This window comes from Pogona vitticeps, chromosome 3 (assembly GCF_051106095.1).
Source record: "Pogona vitticeps strain Pit_001003342236 chromosome 3, PviZW2.1, whole genome shotgun sequence".
NCBI lineage: Eukaryota > Metazoa > Chordata > Lepidosauria > Squamata > Agamidae > Pogona > Pogona vitticeps.
In genome coordinates, this window is record NC_135785.1 from 17318816 (window position 1) to 17343816 (window position 25001).

General features: G+C 36.8%; 1 protein-coding gene and 1 pseudogene across 3 annotated transcripts in view; both read right to left on the bottom strand.

Annotated features, from left to right (window-relative positions):
* Positions 1-1509: 1509 nt before the first annotated feature.
* The window catches only part of SKIL (SKI like proto-oncogene), a 30410-nt gene continuing 6918 nt past the window's right edge, over positions 1510-25001 (bottom strand). For 2 of the 3 annotated variants that reach the window (XM_078389667.1, XM_078389668.1), the window contains exons 2-7: positions 21682-23522; positions 14153-14250; positions 12002-12249; positions 11661-11899; positions 8033-8257; positions 1510-5914 (exon numbers count right to left, since the gene is read on the bottom strand). In XM_078389667.1, the coding sequence (XP_078245793.1) occupies positions 5753-5914; positions 8033-8257; positions 11661-11899; positions 12002-12249; positions 14153-14250; positions 21682-22785 (2076 nt within the window). In that variant the 5' untranslated portion in view covers positions 22786-23522 and the 3' untranslated portion in view covers positions 1510-5752. The remainder of the gene's footprint in view (positions 5915-8032; positions 8258-11660; positions 11900-12001; positions 12250-14152; positions 14251-21681; positions 23523-25001) is intronic. The other variant, XM_078389669.1, reaches the window with a different exon arrangement.
* LOC140706227 (U2 spliceosomal RNA) lies at positions 4599-4700 on the bottom strand (annotated as a pseudogene).

Sequence of the window (25001 nt, forward strand, 5' to 3'; positions counted from 1 at the left end):
TCCTTGTGGGCAGAAATAAAAATAAAAACTTTGGGAAGCTGACTTGGCATTTTGAGGCCAGCTACAGTCCTATGGAAACAGCTGTAAAGTGACACAGTTCTTACAACTAAACATTATTCATTTTTAAAATGAAGCCAAGGGAAATGTGAAAGCATAGTCAATAGTGTTCCAAGAAGGTGGGACTAAACAGCATGGAAGAGAGGTTGTTTTGTACTAATACTCCCCACAGCAGAGCCTACTGCATTATGGACTATGTACAAATCATTTTACAACTACCAATATATTAAATATATAATAAAATTAATCCAAGAATGTAACCTATACGCCGTAGCTACCATATTTATATCAAATATTCATGCTAGGTGATGCAGTTCCTACCAAAATAGATAAGTACAATTTGCCTGAAACACATTTTAAAATTTTGCTAAAGCTTTTAGCGTTAAAACATTTATCTCCTTACGGCGGTCACAATCTAATAGTTCACTTTTCAATTTTTTTGTGAAGTCTATTGTACTCTGTATAAAACAGGCTGAATTCAGGCCCTACACTGGCATAAGTAGTTGTTTTAAAGGGTAGTTTCAGCCTACTCAATCCCTATCATTTTCGGATCACAATGCCTTCTAGTTGTTTTCCTTTACCAAAAACAAGTTTAAAAATTAATGAGGAGTCTTAGAACATCTTAAAAGACTAACAATTTTATTATGGCACAAAATGTTGTGGATTACAATCCATTTCATCAAGTATATCTGATAAGTTGGCATCCATTACATGAAAGCATATGCCATAATAAATGTGTTATATCAAACTCACCTAATTTCTCTGAAAGTGAGAACATTCAATTTCACAAGAGTACTATATCTGTAAAATGTCTAGAACGTTTTCTAAAAAAAAGATTAGAAAACATTACAAATTTTACAAATAAGTAACTTTTCAACATATTGCATATATGTGTGTGATGTATCTTCTGAATAGTATTTCTATTCAGCCTATGCTTGTCTTTTTTTTGGACTGAGCACATTTCTAGTTGTTCATGCTTTCAGCACATTGTATCAGTCTGAATCATAGTAGTGACCTCATTGAAGGGAGAATACGTTGAAGGACCTTTCTTCTTGAATTTCACCCCTCGCAAAACCTCAGTAATTCATGTTGATGTCAAGAAGCAATTTTCATTTTTCAAAGCATGTTCTTAGCAGACTCTCTCTTAGGCACTTCTTGACCAGTTTCAAAAGACCCTTCCTCAGTGGAGGACAATTTAGAGAATAATTTTGCTATCTAAAATATCAGATTATAAATGATATTTTTCTTTTTAATAAGTCTTCTCTATTAACTGATACACCATGTGAGCATGCTAATGCTAAAAGAGCAAATTCAAATGGGCAGGATCATTTGCTATAGATCTCTGTAAATAGGGATACAAAGTCTTGTATACCATTCAAGCTATTTAGGTAGTGGAGTTAATCACAATAAAGTACACTATGTCAAGATATCAACATAAGAAACTACCAGATGTGAAACATAGAATATTTACAATTTACTAGAAAACTATTTCTTGGTGACTATAGACATCTATAGCACAGTTTTACATATTAATTACATATTAATGAAATTCTTGTATAAAGGAAGCTGAAATGAATTGTTTTATAAAAAAGCTACAATACTTAATTAAAAGTGGTGTGGGTTTTAGTTTTACAAATGTTCGAAAATAATAAATAATCTGGAAGTGGCATCTTCTGGCATACCAACTCATTATTACTACAAGTAATTTTCCCCCAATTTATCAAAGGTGCCACCACTGGTTCAGTTTGAATATGTGCAGTAAATCTAGGGACACTTACGACAAATTCTGATATTTACTATACTATGCATAAACAAAAACATGACACACTGATTACTGGTTCTGACTAAATTCTAAAATATGAAACCATTCCTCCATAACCAACAGGGGAAAATTGGAGGAGAAAGAATCATACCATTGTACTGCAGTCACACTGAAAAATGATTCTCTGTTCAAACACTTTCAAACACTGCGGAAGCTCAACAACTTCTGGATTTTGCCTGGACTTGTGCACAGGCAAGTAGATACTTGCTGACAGTTGAGATCATATCTACCAAATGTTTACTACTCTTTACACATTCTTATGTTCAAACACTGCATTTATTATTCTTCATGAAAGCTCAGGCCCACTTCCAAAATCACAGGAGCATTTTCTCAGCTGCTGCAACCAATGATTGCTGCTGGCCAAAAAAGCAGCATCTTTTTGCTTCCCATCTCAGTGCCCCTGGATAACTACAATGATTTGTATGAGAAATAAAATGTGATGTTTTAATTGACTTCCAGCTTCTAGGCAAAGAATTAGACTTCCTACTACCAGGATAAAATATTCAAACTCAGAATCAAATGGTACTTTCTGTCTCTAACATCCAGTTAAAAACCAGTAATAACAATGCACTACCACTAGAGGTGTTTAAAAACTCACAGATTTCAATAGCTTTGACCATGTCAAGCCCAACTGCATTTTCCTACAAAATAACAGTTTGTAGTTCTTAGGGCAAGGTATGTGCATGTGATGAACACAAACAATCCACATTCAATTTTTTTGATGGTTTCAGTGTTTTAGTTATATGCCTAAGCAACTCATCAGTAATACTCTCCCTGTTTCTGTTTACATGATTCCAGATACCAGCATAAAAGCAAGAAGTGAGCAAAGAACTCATTCTACTCTCAATTCATCTTATCAGAGATTTCAGAGTGATAGTGTAAAACTGTCCGGTATGTTTTAAATAGGAAAACCAATTTAAAATGTAAACAAACATTTCCAGAACAGGTATTTTTTTCATACCCAATTCTCTGTCAAATGAAATCTGCATATTGCCTGCCAAGTTTAAAAAGAATGGTGAACAAACTGTATCAGCAGGTTTTGGGCTCTATCCACAAACTTCAGCAGTTAAGTTGTAGAGTCCCATTAATTTCCATTCTTCTTCCCATGCTGTTTAACACACACATGAAACAGGTGGGAATATCTCCCAGGGCTTTGTGGTAAAGTGCCATCAATGACACTCAGTTGTACTTTTTTTACATCAGATCTGGGTGTAGTGATTAGTGATTCCATGAAGACTGAATAAACAAACTCAATCCAGATAAAATGGTTGCTATCGCTGGAAAGCTGATCAGCCAGAAATCTGTCTTTGTAGTGGTCAGACTTTCCCACAAACATGAAGATTAAAAGCCTGAAAATGTTTCTGGATCTAAATGTGAAGAACAATTTTAATGCAAAAATGCTGTTAACCAGCTGCATTCCTTTCTGGACAATAAGGACATTGGCAACATTTTGCATGGACAATGTCATCGAAGCTACCAACATGAATTTGACCAACCTCCGGGAGGCAGTGGAAGACAGGAGGGCCTGGTGTGCTCTGGTCCATGGGGTCATGAAGAGTTGGACACGACTAAACAACAACTACAAATGAAGAGCTGTCCTTGAAGAAAACTTATACATCTAAAAAGTAGAGACTCGGGTAGTTTAATTGTTTGAGATCACAAATATGTGACAAACTACATTACTGTGGTTCTGAAAAGAATCCACTAGCTTCCACTGACATCCTAGCCAAAGTAATATTGCCCACTTTGTCATCAAAACCCGAAGTGTCCTGAAACCAGTGTAAATGGAGGAACGTCTCCTGTGCAAATCATAATATGACACCAAAATCAAGCATCACGTGCTGTGTTAGAAGAACATGCCAATATCTACAGAAATAGCTGGTAGCTCTTGATTGTGGAATTCCCTACCGGAGACTCTCAGCAGATTCTATGTTCTTAGTCCTTTTGTCAGAACAGTCAACTATTTTTTATTTTTCTAAGTCCTTCCATTGTTTTAGTACTTGTATATTTTATAAATTTTATTATTTGATTTTTCTATTACACAGATGTAAGACACTATGCGGACTGGAGAACAGAAGAGAATCATATATAACTGGCAGTAACTGATGTATTTTAAAAACAGATTTGCTTCTTTGAAATGTGCTAACACAACAGTGAAAATTATTAAGTGCTCCATGTCCACATATAAAGCAAGCTTCCACAACAAGGCAATCAGAGAAGAGTATGAATGCTTACACAATGAGTATGCAGAGGAGCATTACCATCTGCATCGTAAGTTATCTGTGGATATGCACTTTTCTATCCACATTGCAAAGTTTAAATTCCCATACCATGCAACATGTCTAGAGCCAGCAGGGCAAAGTTAGGTATTTTGTGTGAAATATATGGGCCAAATTGCTATTTAGTGATCTGAACAGGTGACCTGCCTTTGGGAAGCAATATTTTTTCTCCTTTCCTCACCTCTAGTTGCTAGCATATATTTAATATGGTAATGCTCAGTGATTAAACCACTGTCTATCTGTATTAAAATAATAAATTACAAGTAACCTTTTTTCTATCTGTATAATTATAACTGCTTTCTTCTTCCCTGATAAACAGCACTAGAGAACCAAAATTCTACAGTTTTTTTCTATATGTCACCTGTTTTACTTCTGATGAGTAAAAACTCTGGAACCGAACTGCTTGTTAAGAAGTACAAGAATATTACCATACTAACATTTTTATGTCCCAATACAAACCTTAGCATTTTAAAACAAGTTCAGTATTAAACTGGCAAGTACAGATACTACACTTGATCTTAGCCAAAAGGCCAAGAAATAAGTATTTAATAACAGTGCTTAAAAAAATAAGCATCACTTCCACAATGTCAGACTCCATTTGTTCCCCATTAACTATCCAATACTTCAAAATGCCAAGATTACTCACTTCCATGCACTCAAAGAAACTCCCTGCATGAAAACCTTATTGCTATTGAAGAAGCTCACCTGCCTGATGGTTAAAATAGTCACTACAAAATAAGCCTGACATTTTAAAACTATTAGTGTTTCAGAATGCTCAAAGAACTATGTTAAATATGAAATTTCTGTCTCCTAGTTACACAAAGGAATTAAGAATGCGTAAACACTTTTGAAACATAAAGTGTCTCAGATTGCTTCCTCAACTCCTTTTCTTATCAGCAATCAACAGGCTACCAAAAGAATTGGCACTTGGTATTTAAAAATTAGTAACTGGCATTTAAAAGTTGTCAGTTAACAGTGTGAAAATCTGCATTTAGGAAAAAGGTTTCCTTGCCTAATAATGTCCAATTAGCAGTTCACTCTGATGCAACATTAACTATCAAATTAAATATCACAGTAAAGCAATATCAGGGACTAAACTCTCTGCAATATTTTTTCTGTATTAAATTCTTGGAACTACAGCACTATTTTATGTAAATGAATGCATGCAAATGAAAGAAAGTATGTGGATGCTGCATATTTTGAATAAAGTTGCATTCAGTAAAAGGTAGAGAGCCCTCGAGACAGATTGTAAAAAGAATATACATTGAGCACTATAAAAACAGAAGGTTGCAACATTGCTTTTAACTGTAAAAAAAGCAGCACAAATACAGATTTTGTCAGTCTGGAAGTTGTACACTTGTATATCATTACAGATTTATATGCATACATTGGGCACAGTCCTCTGAGAACTCATCTTGTGCAAATATCATTGATATCATTGGGAAATGGAAAACTCTGCTTCACTGATGCTGCTTGCATAAGAGAAGTTCCCCAAGATGTCCCAAATACCTTTGCTTCTCCATGGCTTTGCTTCTCCTTGACAGGTAATGTGTTAGCCCTGCTAGAAAAATGCAGATACATTCCTTTTGGCACTTTATTTCCCTTTGCTGTTTTTTGAAGACTTCTGAATCTGAAGCTTTAGTTCCTTGATCATCATCTCCAACTTTTGTCTTGCTTCTCTTTCCTGTCTCAATTCATCTTGAAGTTCTTGCCTATCAGCTTCTGCATGATCCAGCCTCTGTCTCAGCTCTGCCAACTGCAAATTTTTAATGGAACATTAAAACATTTGAATCTATCCACCCAACCATACAACTCCAGAAGTAAGCTGTTTCATTCTGTAACAATATTATGTGAGGAATTCACAATAATCACTGTGTTCTCTTATTCTCACTACTTTCAATTTGTATGAGAGGGATATCACCATGGCTACATAGACTGGAAAAACTATGTGCAAATATGTATGGAAAAGTTATTAAACATTTAGAACATAAATTCTGGATGCTTTTCCTTTTGGTGCTTTTATTGATAAACTAATATCTAGAGGTGGGGAGAAACTCTTTCCCTTTTTGTGTGCTGCACAAAGGTTTCTGCATCTATGATTCTCAGACTGAATGTGCTGAGACACCACAGTCTAACAGGCCATTAAGGTCATACTTCAGCTACTGTAGCTTTGTCAAAAATGAACAGCAAATATATTAAGGATAACTCCAAAGGATGATGGAACAAATGTAAAGAACCAGATGTGCCTATATCCCGATCCCAGCTGCAGTGACTCAACAGCAATTTTTTTACTGTTAAAGGCTTCTCACCTGTCCCAAGGCTCTGAAAGACTTCCCCAGCACAAGAGAGAGCTCTAGCCTGCCTCAGAACCAGAAATGCATTTAAATTAAAGATTATGATGTCATCTGTCTTGCATTACATAGCTTTAAGAGGATTTTATCTACTATTAAACTGTGTTTTAAAATTATCCTCCCCACCCTTCTGAAATCTTCTTCCATTATGCCAGAAATGATAAAATGGTTCATCTTAGCAGTTGCCAGCCAGATATCGTGACAGAGGCCTTGTTTCAATTTCCTATGTGAGACACACTTTTAATCAAAACAAATGCTTCCAAGATAACTTATAAAAACAGGAAGTCCGCTGTAATTTTCCCTGAGTATGAAACTCACAGCAGATAATGGTGTAGCCATAATAACACGGCTGAAATCCTGCTGCTTAGCATTGTAACTCTCATTAAGAGCAGGCCCACTAAATCAGTGAAGATTTCTCCATTAGTTTCATTGATTTAAATAGGTTTACTGTAGTTATCATGTGCTCTACTAAAGTAAGCTGTAACTAAAATAAGCCAATTTGACTCAATAGAGTTTACGAAACAGCTGAGTCACCAGATCCCTACTGATTCAATGGGCTTATGCTAGTGTGACTTACTATGCTAAGCAACAGGATTTCAATCAGTGAATAAGTAAAATACTGTATCTACTAATCATATCAAAACTATGATTCTTTTGATCTGACAACTTGAATTGCAGTAAATCTTCAAGGTGATTAATCAGTATCCAAGACTGACAAATACACCCAGCTGGACAACAATATTTCTGATCAATTTATTAGAAACATAACAGAGGTATTTTGCATAAACAGATTAGCAGTTTGGTTTGAAAGCACTTAATTGCAATTCTGTATGCCATTTTTTCAGAAGACTATCGGTCCCAGTTCAGTTACATAAGAGATGAGTGTAAAGGATTAATGAAGTAAGGATTGTAAAGTTTCTTCAAGAGTGAATGAGCTATATGAGGAAGTAATAAATGAAAAGATAATTAGATTAATGGAAGAGGAGGAAATGCATTTAGTTGGAAGTTCCAAAAATTAAGATTTCTGCTTCTGAATCAACAATCCAGATTTACCCAAGAGTCAACCCTAAAGGGGCACATGGAAATATGAGTAAAGATTCATTGGATTGTGGTGGGGGAACATTTAGAGCAGACTTCCTGAGGTGGAGGGATGGGGAAGTCTAATTGTAGAAATGTGCTTACTTTCATGACTTTAAGATGTAGTCAGCTTTATACAAGTTGGCTACCATTTGTACAGAATTCTTGTCATATATAATTCAGACTTTGAAAATTTATGGCTGGAATCCTACCAGTCACCAGGCATGTGACCAAGTTGTGCTCTAGCATCTTGGCAATTAGCCATACCAAGTTATGAAAATCTTATGTGAACACTAATAAGATTCTGTCCTATGTCTTCAAATATATGTTTTCTAGTTTGGTTTAGCAATACAGTACTGTAGTTTACAAATGTTGCCCTATATTTTAGCCACAATTCATGGGAAATTAATCAGGAAAGACATTCCGTTACTCAGTGTTCTGCTCACCTGGGCTGCATACTCTGCTTCTTTGTCCTTTTCCAAGTTAGAATCACAGGTACATTTTTGCTTTATTACCTGCTCTAACTTTTTCTCCAGGTCTCTCTGCTCAATGTAAAACTCTTGCATTCTCTGAGCATGTTCAGTTTGCAAAGATTCAAGTTCTTTTTGTAAATTCTGTTGCTCTTCTGTCAACTCCTTCATGGCCTTTGAACTACTTAACATTTCTACTTCCTGTAAACAAAACGACAATAATGCACATTGTGTCCAAATTCACAAAAGTGCCAACAAGCTATCTTTACTTGGTAAACTTTATTATTACTATGATTTTTTAATATAAATATACCCCCACACTCCAAAAGTATATATAGCACAAATTCCATACACATAGTAAATCAAAGGTTGCCTTATTTTAGAAAAATGTGAGAACTATCAGGCTTTTCCAGTCTCAATAGTTGTGTTCAGTTTTTGTATGCCGAAATCTTTGTAAGACATATGCGCACAACTATATATGTTTTGGTTCTGTGGACCATTTCATTTTATTTATTTATTTATTTATTTGATTTATACCCCGCCTATCTGGACTTCAGAAACACAGACAAAAAATACTACTTCAGCTAACTTTGCATTCTTGTTGAATTAATATAAACTGCACATCACTTCATGAACTTGGCAGGTATCAAATTATTACTGGATTTCAGCCAGTTTGCAAGTCACAATTAAAGCAGGCCCATTAAATCAATGGAATTTATATACTGACTCAACAAATCCCCATTAATTCAATGGGCGTACTCTGGTTGTGATTTAGATTTCAGCCACTATGTTCCATTATTGTTTGCCAATACAGTACAATAATTAAGTCTTCAAAGCCCCTGGCATATGTGTTTTGAAATCTGGAATACTGAGGTGGGACCCCTTTATTTATCCCAAAGAGTCCCACTTTCTAATCCTTTGGAAACTTTGTTATTTTTAAACTTACTTCTGTAACATTAATTCATTTATTTTGAAGTATTATGATTCTATTCTCTAATAAAAATACTTCAGAGTATCTTGCAGATTAATTTTAAAACTCTGAATTCAACTTTACCTTCAGAAAGACATATAAAGACACAAATGGTAAAGAGAATAGAAGGAAGATGACAAAAACATATAACAGTTCTTAAAATTATAATTCTTGTACCTACCAACTAGGAAATAGTTAATGCAACCCGATGAAACGCCTGCTGCCCATTAACAGATCAGGAGAATGATGAACACATTAAATCTTAGCAATAACAAGGTACACAAGAGTGCTTGAGCAATGAAGCTAGAGTAAGCAAGGGTTACTCTAGCTTTTTTCAGTAGCTAATTTATTTGCCAAATGACAACCCAGTCCTTGTTATCATGATCATCAAATCCAAGGCATAAGAGTGAAATGAAAAATTTTACAGGCTTTGCAAGTATAGCAATTTGCAGTATGACACATGCATTTAGCCCTGAAGAGTTTTCAGATGCATGTATACATGTGAGTGCATACATATGCATGTATTATTTTACAATAAATCCAAGAGTGATATACTAATATTATATGAGTGGGGTTTTTTTATTTTATTCTTTACCTATTCACACTCAGTGCCAAACTGTGTTACAAGGAGCAAACCTTAATGCTCTCAATGCTCTCCTTCCTGATATACAGAAATTACAATTTCCAATGCCAGCTCTCCAGTATTTATTCTTGCAGTGCCAAGCAATAATTTGGTACCACTGCTGACACACCATCCGAAAATACATTCTGGGAAGCAACTGCAAAGCAGCCAAAGATATATATCTGTGTAATAATGTTCGGATGCAATAAATGCAGAAAACCCTACTGGATTCCAGTTTACAAATATATGTATTCCTGGCTATTTTCCGGTGACTTTCCAACATGTTTTCAAAAATCTAGGAAAAGTATCAACATTTGAAGGAGCCCTAAAGGAACAGTCACTCTGACTTCATCCAAGTCTTCCTCACAATCTTCTTTCACTCAGTTATTGCATGCCCTCTTGGGTGCCTAATATTATTTATACAGCCACATCTATCTTGCACTACAAAAAAGGTTCAAAGCTATATTCTATTATGTACAATTGGGGAACTACAGCTTAATCTCAGGACTGTCAGTTTCTAAGTATATAGCATATTGTTATCTGTGCATTTTAAAATATGCATGAAATTTCTGGTTAAGGTATCTAGAATTTTGGTGATGGGTCTCATGCCTGAACAAATGCTGAGGTTGCTCTTCATGCTTCTCTGGATCACAGTACATGATATATTAATTTTTTATGCATAGATAGTTCTCTCGTTCGAGGCATATTCTAAAATCATAATTTAGCTTTCGTTTTTCATACTTGGCATTGATTATATTTACTATTATTTGAGTGAAGCTTCTCACAAATGTCAGCACACAAATCTAGAAATACTTAGCAAATTTCTAGAAAGAAAGCATCATCTTCAGTAGACAATCAAGCAGTCTAAGGGCCCTTTTGTTTATGATTTCATACTAAAAGTAAAAACAAATGTTGACAGAGAGCTTATAGGGCACTAATTAAGCCCTTCATCTTTTGCAGAACAGTGAATTTCATCCTCATATAACATACTAACGTGGCACATTAACCAAAAAAAATGAGAAAACACTAACAGATCTCACTCTTCTTCCTGAAATCCCTTTTATTGCAGTTTTCCTGGATCATCTGTACAGTCTCACCTATACCCAACTGTTTACTCTTTACCTATTTATTCAACCAAGGAAAACTTTCATTACTTTTCAGTATGCTTTCAAATATTCCACCACTTCTCTTATCAAGATTGCAAATCCATTCTTCTAATTTTGGACAAGGCTGCAAGTCAAGTTATTAGACAGAAGCAGAATACAGTACTATATGAAATGATGGCAGATTCTCCCACAGAGTAATAAACTCCATTACAATTTAAAATTAAAATGGAGGGTTTCACATTAAGATTAACAGCTTGACAACTTGAAGGTAATCAGCCTTGTAAAACAAGTCAGCAATATAAATTTACAATAATTTACTCAAGTACGCTTGTTAGTTGTTTTGTGGCCCAAAGTGGAGTGTGGCCAGGAGTTCTAAATTTCTCTTTCTGATTTCCTATAGACAATTCCTAGTTGCTATCACACAGTCCAAGTTAGACAGCTGACAATATCCTAAGTACTTTTCTTCTAGGTTTTCAATCCTTTTTTACATCTTGTAAGGAATTCTGAAAAAAATCAGGTGTGAACTTCTGGACAGCAATTTGTACCCGAAACACAATTTCTCTCCATTTGTACTCTAGCACAGACATAGCAAACATCACTGCAATGTAAGAATGTATAATTAAGCAGTCTTTGCATTTAGGAATCTAAGAATAAAATAATGCAGCACTACACTATGAGTTTCTACACTGAAAATAACTTCAGTAGTATCTGAAGCTTGCCAGGCAAGCCAACAATTCAGGATAGTATCCATTTATGATACACTACGAGAACATAGTGTAAAATGCAAAATCAAACACCTCTACTTATTCTGCTCATCTCTGTATTATTTCTAGTAAGAATACATATCTATTTAGATTCAGAACCATTATGAATAGTTGTGTGAAAAGAAGCTTTTGGAAGACATACCATTTGAAGATGCTGCTTCTTTTGCAAAATTGTATGGAGCTTTTCTTGCTGTTTTATGTATGTTTTCATGACTGCTTCCATCATTTTTCCTTTGTCATCATCACAAGCAGTACCACCAACAGGAACATAGGAAGAGGATTGTGTACCACTGCTGACTGCTTCATTATCTTCCATAGTCACTTTGGAAGGGACCTGTTCAGTTTTCCTTCTGTTTGCAGACTTAATGGATACAGATTGCTCTACAAGGGTTTTTTAAAAATAGGAAAATAATATTGGTTCAAGTTATACACATAAAGCAACTAGAAGGATACAAAATTAAGAAGTTTCACATTCCTACTCACCTATACTAGCACATACTTCTGTGTTAAATTTTAAATCAACATTTTTTTGCACATCAAGTGAGATATCAGGGTAGAGAACAGCTTTTTTGCGTTTGCCACTGCTATGTTGTTTCACCAACTGCCCAGGTAGAGATTTAATAACTTCTGAGATTTTCTCTACCGATTTGGTGCTTTCTTTACACTGTGGTACTGAAGAGGTAAGGGACACATTGGGTGCAACCATTTTATCACACATATAAAAGTAGTAGCTGAGGGAAAAAACAAAATTGAAAGATTAACAGAAATTTAAATAAAATCAACTGACAGTATATGAAACATGAACTAACATGTCTTAAGCTTCCAATCCTGTGAAATTGAATTAATTTGAGTTCAGTTACACAAGAATAGATTTAAAAGGGGAAAATTGCCTCCCTAATCCTCAGACTGACTTAAAGCACTTGTGCATATTCATTATTTAGTGTAATGTAAGAACCAGCAAATTAACTAGGGTAAGCATAGAAAGCCTAGATACTATCAAGAGACTTGAGTGTCTTACTGGCAAGGATTATTAAACAGACCAGTTGTTACTCTAAAGTCTATAATCTTACTGAAACTTTTAACCTTGAAGATGTATGTCAATGACTTTTTGAAAGCCGCTGGTTTTACCTTATCATTTTAAGGTTGTTTTTATTTTACTGTTTCATAACGCAAATATCACTACAGTTATAAAGTCTGAATGCTCAAATTGTACAAGAGATGGATCAAATTTTATACATAATTTGCATTGCAGTAATTACAGGTTAGCTCTCCCATAATCTTAGTATCAACAGCAGCTTGTAATTACAATAATGAGTTAGTTTAAAGGCAAAGAAAAAAATGCAATTTAATTCACTGCAAAACCAGTTCCTCCCCTAATTAAGCATGGAAGAACTCCACTTATGATTCCTATGGGGACTGTATATTTTGTCAGGTACCAACGGCTCCAAAGGTATTTTTCTGTCCCAGTACTTATATCTATAAACCATTCTCTTGTGTATTTGAGGTGTATTCACTAGACCTAGAGACTGACAATTTACTAACTGTGCCTTGAAACTGAAGAATGGGACAAAAATATTTTAAATACATGAATGGCCACAGCAAGATCTTGAAGAACTCTGTCAGCACAACTGGAAGAACATTGTCAGCAGTGGTAAACTGTTCCTAACTAGTATTCCTTTTTTATTTCAGGATGTGAACAATTTTGTATACACACCAAAAAATGGGAGGGGAAAAAAGGAGTTCTTTATTTAGTAGCAATCTCCCATTGCTGGTAACATCAAACTTGCAATGCCAGCGGTGCTCTGCAATAAGATATTGGCCAAAAAAATTCTTTTTTGAATGTAGATGAGATACATTTTGAAAGCTATTGTACACAGTTGGGATGGTTGGGGCAGGAGAGTTTGTGTGCTTGGTAAATGTAAAGCAACCACTTCCACAGTAAGGCAATGTGCTCAGTTTGTGAAATTAGCTGAGGAATAGCACAAGTGATAATTCAACTGCTACATCAGCATTAAAGGGGCACGCCATCAGCACAGCAAGCCTCACATGTTTTCACTGAGCTGTAAAACGTGTCAACTCCCTTCACAAGGTTGAAAGAACGCTGCATTTTCAGTTGCGATGCTGACAGACAACTACATTTTACCATGCAAATGCCAAATTATGTTGCTTTTTTCAATGCAGAAATATCTACAATCGGAATCAGCAACCAAATCCAGCCCTCCCCAAAAGGCTACTACTTGATTCCTTGACAGATGTCATCCCTCAGAGTTCTAAAAATCTGCTGCTCAGAAGTATAACTATTGTTGCTGTAATATTTATTTTAAGCTTTATACTGGTCTTTTGTATTATGAAGGCAGCCCTGAGAGACAGAAAACTAAGGAATCTATGTTACAAGCAAGTGGGGAACCATAGACTCTCCTGTGGGAATAGTGTCCTTTCAGTAGTTCTTTTCAGATAGTTATATGGATACACAACAAATTTCTAAAATCAAAGATAATATGGTACCAAAACACAGAAAATCTGATTATGTTTATATGCATAGCGTGAAATACAATTCAAAACATCAGCTAATAGAAGAACAATAAAAATGAAGTTGCAAGATCACTGATCACATTTCTGGACAGCCTTTATTACCTGGGATGCATGAATGAATGTGTCTGATTAACAGAGTCTGTTTCTTGCTTTATAACTGGATACCACTGTTGAAGTTCTAGGTTATACGGAGAATCTTCCTGAGAAGGGAAAACAGTGTTTATGTATTGTTATACATCATTCTAAACTGGAAAAGACCTATTCTGAAGGATATCAATATTCTCCTCCATTCTTACTAAATTCCATAGGGGAACAGAATAAATGACAAGGTAACAAAACAGAAACAACAGCAGAAAAGCAGTATTACTTCAGTTTTGCCCATATTAACAAAACAGAAACAACAGACAGCTTTCTTGAAGACTGCTCATCTTCCCACGTTTTCACTGAAGTAAATTATGATGGTACATATAGTTTGTAAACAGATCAACAGGATAATACAGCATCATTATACCACACTCAGGATCTTCTTTACTTGGGTAGCATTTTATACAGTTATAATGTATATTTAATCTACCCTAAAGCAAGAGGGACATGGTGGCGCTGCGGGTTAAATCGCAGAAGCCTCTGTGCTGTAAGGTCTGTAGATCTTTAGCTGTAAGATCGAATCCACGTGACGGAGTGAGCGCCAGTTGCTTGTCCCATCTCCCGCCAACCTAGCGGTTCGAAAGCATGCAAATGCAAGTAGATAAATAGGGACCACCTCGATGGGAAGGCAACAGCGTTCCATGTCTAAGTCACACTGGCCATGTGACTATGGAAGATTGTCTTTGGACAAACACTGGTTCTATGGCTTGGAAACCCTAGAGTCGAACAAGACTGGACAAAAATTGTCAAGGGGAACCTTTACCTTTAAAGGAAGTTATCAATTAATGCTTCTAGACCAGGGGTGTCCAACCTTTCACCTTCCCTGGGCCACATTAGAGGATGAAAATTTGGTCTGGGCTGCACATAAATTTGGTTTGGGCCGCATGGAGGGGGGAAGCCCTACCCATCCTCTACAGCCCTGCTCCAAGCTCGCTTACCGGCAGCTGCGATCTCAGACAGCAGAGGCTGCTAGCTTCAACTCCAGTGGCATTATGGGGCCGGGAGGGGATCCACCTACTGACGGGGACTGCGCAATGCAGTCACGCAACTCCCTTCCCGCTCCTTCCTTCCTTCCCTCTCCCCCCCACTGTTGTGACGTGCCCCAGCCGCATTCCGGCTGCAAGTGCCGGCAGTGTAACTTGAAACTTTGAAATTTCTTTTAAAATATACAATTGCACTGGGCCGCATTATGGGCCGACCTGGACCACATGCGGCCCTCGGGCCGCAGATTGGACAAGCCTGTTCTAGACTGTGATTCATTCAACCCCATGGGCACACCCTGGATACTTCATCCAAATATAGAACTAAATATGGTGTATGCATAATTCGGTAGATGCACATATGCATTTACTGTTTGGAAGGAAAGAATGAAGGGCAATAACTCAGTCCACAGAGTATGAGGCAGTACCCTGTTTCCCCGAAAATAAGACCTAACCTGAAAAGAAGCCCTAGTAGGATTTTTCAGGATGCTCGTAAAATAATCCCTACCCCAAAAACTAAGTCCCAGTTAAGTGAAACCCCACCCTCTACCATTGTGCAGCATTGTGCAACAACTAGAAGATGACATGACTGTAAAACATCCACTGAAAATAAGCGTTTTTTGGAGAATGCGTTTTTTGGAGAGAAAATTAATTTCCTGTCTTATTTTCAGGGAAACACAGTAGAGATGCACAAATGTTGGGAGGGTGCATGAATCTCTATATATGGTTTGGAATTAGCATTCTAGCAATGCACAAGAGATCCAGGTGCTTGCAAATAGGCTATCAGGGACTCTCTTTTTAGACTGACTCCTTATGACTGGGTTTTTTACTGAAGTATTATAAGCACATTCACAAACTATCCTGCTACAGAGGTATTAGCTCATATTCCCACTCTGGCAGGAGTAGAATGAACCTCGCCCCATGGCCAGCACAGAGACTAAACAAGGTAAAGGGGAACATATCACTTTGCACTTCGGCAGTCCACTCACTATTAGATTGCATTTATTGTCATCTAAGGCAACTTGGTAAATTCTTAAATGACCTTGTTTTTTTAAATCACATTGTTAAAATGTTTTTCGTTAGAATGTAACATCCACTTTGATAATCAGGCAAGCTAAGCAGGCTAACATTAAAATAAAATAAATTCCAAAATAGATTTCAGATTATTATTATCATTATCTTTTATTATTATCATTATCATTATCATTATCATTATCATTATCATTATCATTATCATTATTATTATTATTAAAAATGGAGAAAACATGCAAAATAATTGACAAGCCTTTATATTTTGCATGCTTCTAAAATCCATATGGCTTTGCCGTTCCAAATGGCCTTACAGAGGTGTATGTCTAAATTAAGGATGTAATGAGTACAGTAGTTTCAAGTGTTCTTCACCAAATAAAAGATGCCTCAACACATTAAGATATCATCAACCAAAAAAAGTCATAGAATCATAGAATAATTTAAAAGAACCCATCAAGTCCAACCCCCTGCTCAATGCAGAAATCAAAATCAAAGTAGATTTGTCAGATGATTGTCCAATTTTCTTTTGAATGGCTCAGCATTGGAGCACTCACTATTTCCCAAGGTTACTGCTTTCATTGTCATACTGTTCTAACAGTGAAGATATTTTTCCTGATATTTAACCTAAATCTGGCTTCCTGTAACTTGACTCCACTATTAAACACCCTGTACTCTGGGAGGATCGAGAATAGATCCTGCCCCTCTTGAAAGGTAGTCATATTTTCTTTCAGTCTTCTCTTCTCAAGGCTAAACATGTCCAGTTCTTTCAGTCTTTCTTCATAGGGTTTGAATTCCAGTCTCCTGATCATCCTTGTTGCCTTCCTCTGAATTTGCTTCCGTTTGCTGGCATCCTTGTTAAACTGTGGTGTCCAGAACCTGACACAGCACTCTAGATGAAGCCTAACCAGTGCTGAAAAGAGGAGAACTAGTCCCTCACAAGATTTGGAGACTATACTAGTGTTAATACATCCAAAATAGCATTTGGCTTTTTTTCCAGCCACATCGTGCTGTTGGCTCATATTCAGCTTTTGGTCTATAACAACTCCAAGATCCTTCTCACTTGTAATATTACTGAGCCAAGTATCCCCTATCTACAATCCCAATTTTACTGAAAAATACAATCTTAGTCCTCAAGGTTTCTGAGAAGCAGCAATTCACCCTTTTTTGCTAGGAAAACTTTTTTTGTGTGTGGATAAGGATGTCTGTTTTATCAGGGGTCCATAAAAACACCCTTGGCAGGAATGCACACAGTCTCAGGACCACATTTTGCCCAACTGCTACATATAAAGGAAGTCAACAAACAACATAAGACCTAATACAGAAGATACAGAAATCTACCAGAAGACCTATGAAGAGTAGCTCCTTATTAAAATTATATATTTTCAAAAACATTTGTTTCTTCCTAACACAATGACACAGCTCTAAGAGATGAAGGAGAATGTGACCACTATAATGAGGTTACTAAAAATGATGACTCATCAAAATTCCATATAATCAACGATTTATGACCTTCTGAGACACCACTGTGTATCCTGGTTTGTTGTATACGATCGTCTTTTAAATCCCTTGAAATTAAAAACAAAACAAAACTTAAAAGCTATCCTGACACATCTAGGCACTTTATGAACACCAAATAAATATTCATCACAGAATCAAGAATTTAGAATGGTGCAAATACAAGTTTTAGCAGCATTCCTATTTTAAGTTAATATTTCTCTAGTTCTCAGTCACATTTTCCTTCTCATTTTTAAAATGCACGGCTTCCCCCATTCTTGCCTCCTAAGCTGCTACACTGTATTTACTGTTATCTTCCTTCCTTCCTTAAATTATGTGAACAGCTTCTAGCTTTGAAAGCTAGAAGGTGTTCACATGATTTAGAAGGGCATTCATCCTCTACTCTACCTCCCTCACTAAACAGCCTGGTTTGTTTCTTTCTGTTCTTAAAAATGTGAAGGTGCCTACAATCTCTGTGCATTTTAATTAAATGTGCTGCTTCACTTTTCACATCTCTGAAGTGTTAAAAGCTTTGCTTAAGCAGCAGAGAGTTTGTGCGATTTTCTATTAATGCAGGTATCAGGGATGCTCGTCTTCATGTGCATATATTTTCCTTGCAAAGACTTTAAGGAGTATTTTACATTCTATTTATAGATCCTCTTTAGTTGTTGGAGAAGAAAGGAATCTTACAGACAGGATACAGAGTAACATACAAAAGATGAGCATTTATTATTTTAATGAAACTAGTGCTGGGGAGGTAATCTTGTGGGGTTAAGAGTTTTATACTCTTTACCCAGATTCACAATCACTAGTGAGAGAATAACATTGTCTTATATAGTGGTGCCCTGCTTAACGATTACCCCGTTTAACGATGAAATTGCTTCACGATGTGTTTTTTGCTATCGCTCTTGCAATCGCAAAACGATGACTGAATGGGTTTTTTTAGTTTCATGATGATCAGTTCCCTGCTTCGGGAACCGATTTTTCACTTTACAACAATCAGAAAACAGCTGATCATTGGGTTTCAAAATGGCCACCTGCTGTTCAAAATGGCTCCCCGCTGTGCTTAGAACGGATTTCTCGCATTACAGGCACCAGAAAATGGCCGCCCTATGGAGGATCTTTGCTGGACACTGAGGTATTTCATCCACTGGAACACACTGAGCGGTTTTCAATGCGTTTCAATGGGCTTTTTACTTTCACTTGACGACAATTTCATTCTACAGCGATTTCGCTGGAACGGATAAACGTCATCAAGCGAGCCACCACTGTATTTTACAGAGGGCATCTTGTCTAAGTCCAGTGGTTGCCTATGCAAAAAGGGGAGATCACCTCGATTCATGCACAAATGCTGTCATCAGAGACTCCTCCTTGCTGTCATCAAAGACTCCTCAGAAACAAGATCACTTTATATAAAATGCTAATCCTACTGTTACCTCTCTCCCCTATTTTTTAATTGCATAGTTTATTTTATGATTGTTTCATCAGAAACACATCCACTAACTTTCCTACCTCCTGTATCAAGCAGGAAGACAGACAGATGAATAAACATGACCTTTCAAGGGATCTATGGTGAGCCCAGGACACTGAGAGATAAGACTCTTAACTTTACATTACTGCTTTATTTTGAGGTCATTACCACTTACAAACCAAGTACCATTCAACGCTTAAAATGACATGTGTGTAATTTCCTGTAATGTAATTTAATATACTAATGATGAAACAGCAGAAACTCCTTAGGTATTCAAGTAAAAACTCTTAAAATACTGAATAACTAATATTAGCGCATCACCAAAACTGGCCTTATAACAGATTCTCTGTCCTTATCTAAATGTCCTCTCTTCCTGAAAATTCACTCATTAAAACTCCCATTCTGCAGTCTTCTGAAAAGGTCATCTGTATTTGTTCAGCAATATAAAAAATGCAGTACAATATCTGATAGTACATAGCCCTTCATGTGCCATATCACAAGACTGAAACAGAATGATAATAATGTTGTTTAAAAGCCTTAGGCGACAATATAACTATTATTTTCATCAAAGGAAGATAAAATATATATTGTTTATTGGTATACACTCCAACAGCTACATTACCTTAACCAAGTAATACACTGTAGCTCAGTGAACAGCAGGAGAATTGACATCATTAATGAGTAAAAAAAAACTTGATGAAACTGGGGAATTTTGTTTCAGCTACTCTTAACAAGATTAGCTTCCTCCTGTACTGTTTACGTATAGCTGAACAGGCGAGCTCCCAATTTGTGGTCAAACACTAATTTAAAATCATATTATTGCAAATCAATAGGCAATCAATGGTTGGAACTGTTTATGTATTCAAGAACCCATGAACTCTTCTTACTGGTTTCTTACATTCCACTGCTCCCACTGAGTAGACAGAGTAAGAAACAGGTTGTATAGGTTATTTTATAAAAGGCAGAGAAGTTGATTCACCAAAAAGGTTACTACTTTACATTTTGCATCACTGGTAGAAAACGGTGATTTATAGACAATACTGTATACCGTATTTTTCCATGTATATGACCCCCCCAAATGTATAGGATGACCCCCAATTTTTACCCTTGCTGGAGGTGAAGCAGCAGTCAATGAGCAGCCACAAAGAGCGGCCCAGCACGGCTGCTCCTCTGCCTCCCTCTCCTGCTGCCTTCGCTGCCCGACTGCCCCTCCAGTGCAACTGCCGGGGCTTACCTCCAGCTCATGTCACCGCCTTGTCCCCTGCCTGACAGAGACAATCGCTGGAGGAGGCGATCCGGAGGTGGCACTCAATGGGCCCCAATTAGAGGTGGCCGAGCATGGCTGCTCCTTTACCTCAGTCTCCGCCTCCCGCTGCTGCCTTCCATTTATAAAACAACCCTCAATTTTTCCTCTAAATTTTTTAGGAAAAAGTGTTGTTTAATACACGGAAAAATATGATACACAGAGAAAGGAATTATTAGTTAGCTACACTACACCAAATGTTGCCTCTCAAATAATATAATCTTTTAAATGAAAAAAGGTGGAGACAGAGCTGAGTTATATCTCTGCAATAGTGGCCAATTATAAATTTGGAATCACTATCCTCAGCACCCTATGAGTTCCAAAAAGCAGTACATAACCACATGTGCCCCTGGAAGGAAGAGGCAGAATACAGTATGATCAGGGCTCATGGGGTGGGGTGAGCTTTTAAATCTCTATGGAAATCTCTTCAGTTATTAAAGATAGAGAAAATAAATTCTATGTTTCTATAATTAGTGGTGATATTAATGTATCATTAGTTTTTATAATTAGTAGTGATATTAATATACCAGGAAAGACAACATTTACTGTGTTTTAATACTTTACAGTTCAATAGTATCATAATACACTAAAACTTTACCACTCTTTCTACTATTTCTTATTCATTTAGGCTCTTCTCTCAAAACAATAATACAATTTCTGTTCTTTATCTCAATCCACATTTTAACAATTCTCCCCCACCTATCTTTCTCATGACTCACTAAACTATACTTGAGAATTGCCTCTATACATCTATTTTGCTCAAGGACTCTGTGACAAGAGTCCTTTCCTTCTTTTCTTTCGCAAATATCGACCAGGATCAAGGGGTAATGTGTGTACAACTGTGCCACTCTCAATGGAAAATTGCCATTAATTAACACAGTACCATTTCCATTCCTGATTGCATGCCTGTTCATTACTGGCAATTTGCTACTTCAAGTTGCACAATTTCACTTATAAATCTATAACTCACCAATAGGATTCTTGTCTTTGTTTCATGTGATATACAGGACAACCATGGTTACATTTTTACTTTCAATACACTGGCTAGTTATTTATGGGTATTTAAATATTGCATATTTAAAAGAAAGAAAATCAAACGGGCATATTCTTTACAAACAATCCTGCTCAACAGTGTTAGTTGATGTGCCATAGTTATGTCAGTTAGGAAAAAAAGAAATAAGGCTTATTTTATAAGCATAAACAAACTTACTTTAGATTGGGTTATTTTCTGATTTTTCACACTAAACTTTTCTTTCATTTCTTCCAAAAGATGTTTCAAATCTCTCTCTTCTGGGGTTCCTAGATATTTTTGGTTAATATGCAGATAACAATGCCATTTGGCTGATTCAAAGCCCCAATGACATGTTCTCTTGTCAGGAGAGCGATGAGAATGCATCACAAATGTTTGGGGTGAAAACATCCCATAGCATTCTGAACACTGAATACATTGGGAATCTGGCTGAAGATAAAAATGTGGAGCAAATAAACCCTGACACTTGCCCAAACATTCATGCTCTACTTCAAAGGCACCACCAATTTCCTTTAGTTGATCCAGTGAACCTTTAGCATGACGTATGCTACCATTCTGAGGAAAAGTACGAGGGCGCAGCAGAGCATTGCACAGTCTCTGAGCATCTGTCAGTGTGATCAGCCCACAAGATGGAGCATTAAATGGAAGGATTCCCAAAACCTTTAAAATATGAAGCTGGTCAGAAGTGCATCTAGAACAGTAGATGTAAAGTTCATCACAAACTGTGTTAATCTGCTGCAGAGAAAAGTCACGGAGCACAGAATTCAAGACTTGAGGCAGACAGAGTCTCTTTTCTCCTCCGACTTTAAAGCAAGATATACTCTCTCCCTCCAATAAAGTCTGAGTCAGCTCTGTAGAGCTATCTGAAGGAACAAGCAGTGGGCCAGGAAGGATCTGAGGTGATGGGAGAGGTATGAAGACAGAAGACGTGCTTTCTTGGGAATGGCGAGCAGAAAATGCTGCTGGTCCACCCAGTGAACTCTGGCTGCTTAAATGGAACTGTGCCAGTGTATGTTTCAACCCAGGATTTAAGTTCAAAGGCTCAGGCATTGCAGCAATGTTTGGTCTGGCACCTTCCTGTCTGTCCTCCAAAACATTTTCTTCACATTCATCCAAGTGTTCCTTTTTAATTGTCGACAATTTATTTACCATTGTTTGTATTTTATCTTTTACATGTACTTCTGTCATTGCTTTTTTTGTTGGAGGACTGCCATCTTCTTGTGCTACAGTCCCCTTTTGTTTTGACTGATGACCTAAGGAGAATTTTTTTTGTGCAGCTTCCATAACTTAATTTTAAACGGAAGAAAGTGAAATGTGATTACTGATAGTTCTTTCAAATCTCAATTTCTTGGTTTGTCAGCTGCACATCTAGCATGTCTGTTTTCATCACAGTAAACATTTAATAACACACTAAACTGGCATTTTAAACAATTTGCATTTAGTATAGCCTCTAAAATTGAAGGAACAATCTAAGAATTTATGTTATTTCAAAACGGTTTTTCAGTTTGACTAATATAAAATGCACAACTGCTCAAACTGCTGTCAGTGGTCTTTAAAGCAAATGAATGTTTTAATCCAACAGAAAACTGATTTAGTACAAAGTCTAATTCTGAATGAGACTTTCATTTTTACAGATATATAGGCTCTTCATTTTTCCCTTCTAATTGAACATAAAGACACACAGTTGCTGATATATCCACAACCTGAGACATGCTGATTTGAAAATGACTGTTCTAGATATTAGAGGGAGTAGTTTCATGTAGAGGATTCTTGCTATTCCCAGTATTAGAGACGCAGTTCCAGATTTATTGTGCAACAATCTTTTCCACATTCAGTTGCATCAGTGTTAGTTTGCCAACAAACCCACAGCTGGATCCTAGGGTGCTGGTTGCAAGTATATGTAGACAGATGAACATTGTGGATGCAAATTTTCCAGTCATGAGATTTAATAATGAAACCAGGTTCCCAGACATCAGGAAAATTAACTTCTTTGGAAATTCACATATACGTCCATCCTTAATCTAAAAAGAGGGGAGAAAAACAGACAAATGTTTTACAGTCAGAAGTGTACTAAATTAAGCTGTTTCAGGTTAGCCTCATACAATCTAAAGGGAAATGTTGCCATACTGATACAGAGATTAAAATACACAACATACTTAAAAGGGCAATATTGTTCACAGGACTGAAACCTCTTGGCTGATGAAAAATGGTTTTAGGCTTTATCTTGCTGAAATATTTTGGGTGTTATTTGCAGGTAGTGTTAATTGAGAACAATCTACTAAAATATGTGGCCCTCTCTATTTTGTCTCAAACTAATCATTATGCAAGAGATACATTATTTGATCTCTCTACTTGTTATTTCTTTTGAGTTGAACAGCATCCACATGAATTTTCATGGAAGAAGCAGTTTTAATTCTTTGCCACATGCTATTTTCCCATGCTGAAATCAACTCTCCTTCCAGTTAGTATTAGTCCCACAGGAAGGAAAAACATGTTTCATTACATTTTTCCTATCTTCTCTATACTATACTCTATATTGATCCACCAGTATTTGTACAAAAATGAAGACAATGTACATTCCTGATGTCTTGGTATTTTCTATGTGTTCTCCAACTGTTCAGGTTTAATACAGAATGACAGTTTGACTAACATGCAATTGTTCCTAGGTTTAGCTGGGTGTTGCATGTGACATGGGGATTCTCTTCAGCTTTTCTTCTCACTGCACATGCTGACACTGGAGTCAATAATTATCCTGTCCTAAATACCTACTTTGAAGACAAACAGTATATGAGGGGAACATGACCATTCTACAGTGGTGCCCCGCTTGACGATTACCCCATTAGACACGGAAATCGCTTGACGATGATCGCAATACAATGTCTGTATGGGTTTTTTCGCGTAATGACGATTGGTTCCCTGCTTCGGGAACTGATTTTTCGCTTAACGACGATTTTAAAACAGCTGATCGGCAGCTCTCAAAATGGCTCCCCGCTGTTTTGCTGACCTCATTTCGTAAGACAGGGAGTGGAAAATGACCGCCCTTTGGAGGATCTTCGCTGCACGATCAGGTATTCCCCCACTGGACCGCATCGACCGGTTTTCCCCCCGCTTGACGACGATTTCGCTTAACAGTGATTTTGCTGGAACGCATTATCGGCCTCAAGCGGGGCACCACTGTACTCAGTTTTACTCCACCAGTCAGTGCCACTGCCTGCAGATAGCTTTCAACTGTCTTTCTTGATCTAAGAATTCTCCACACATATTAGTGGCCCCACATTTTTGCCTCACTGCCTTTTCTAAAAGGATCTAAAACATAACAAAAAAAGCTAATATAGTGGTGCCTTGACTTACAAACGCCCTGACCTACGAACAATTTGACTTACAAACAGCTCCAGCCGCAAAATTTTACTTTAATTTGCATCCGGAGCTTTTACTTACAAATGGAAAAAGACAGGGGGAAAAGGCAGGAAATTCAAACTGTTCGTGACAAAGATATTGCA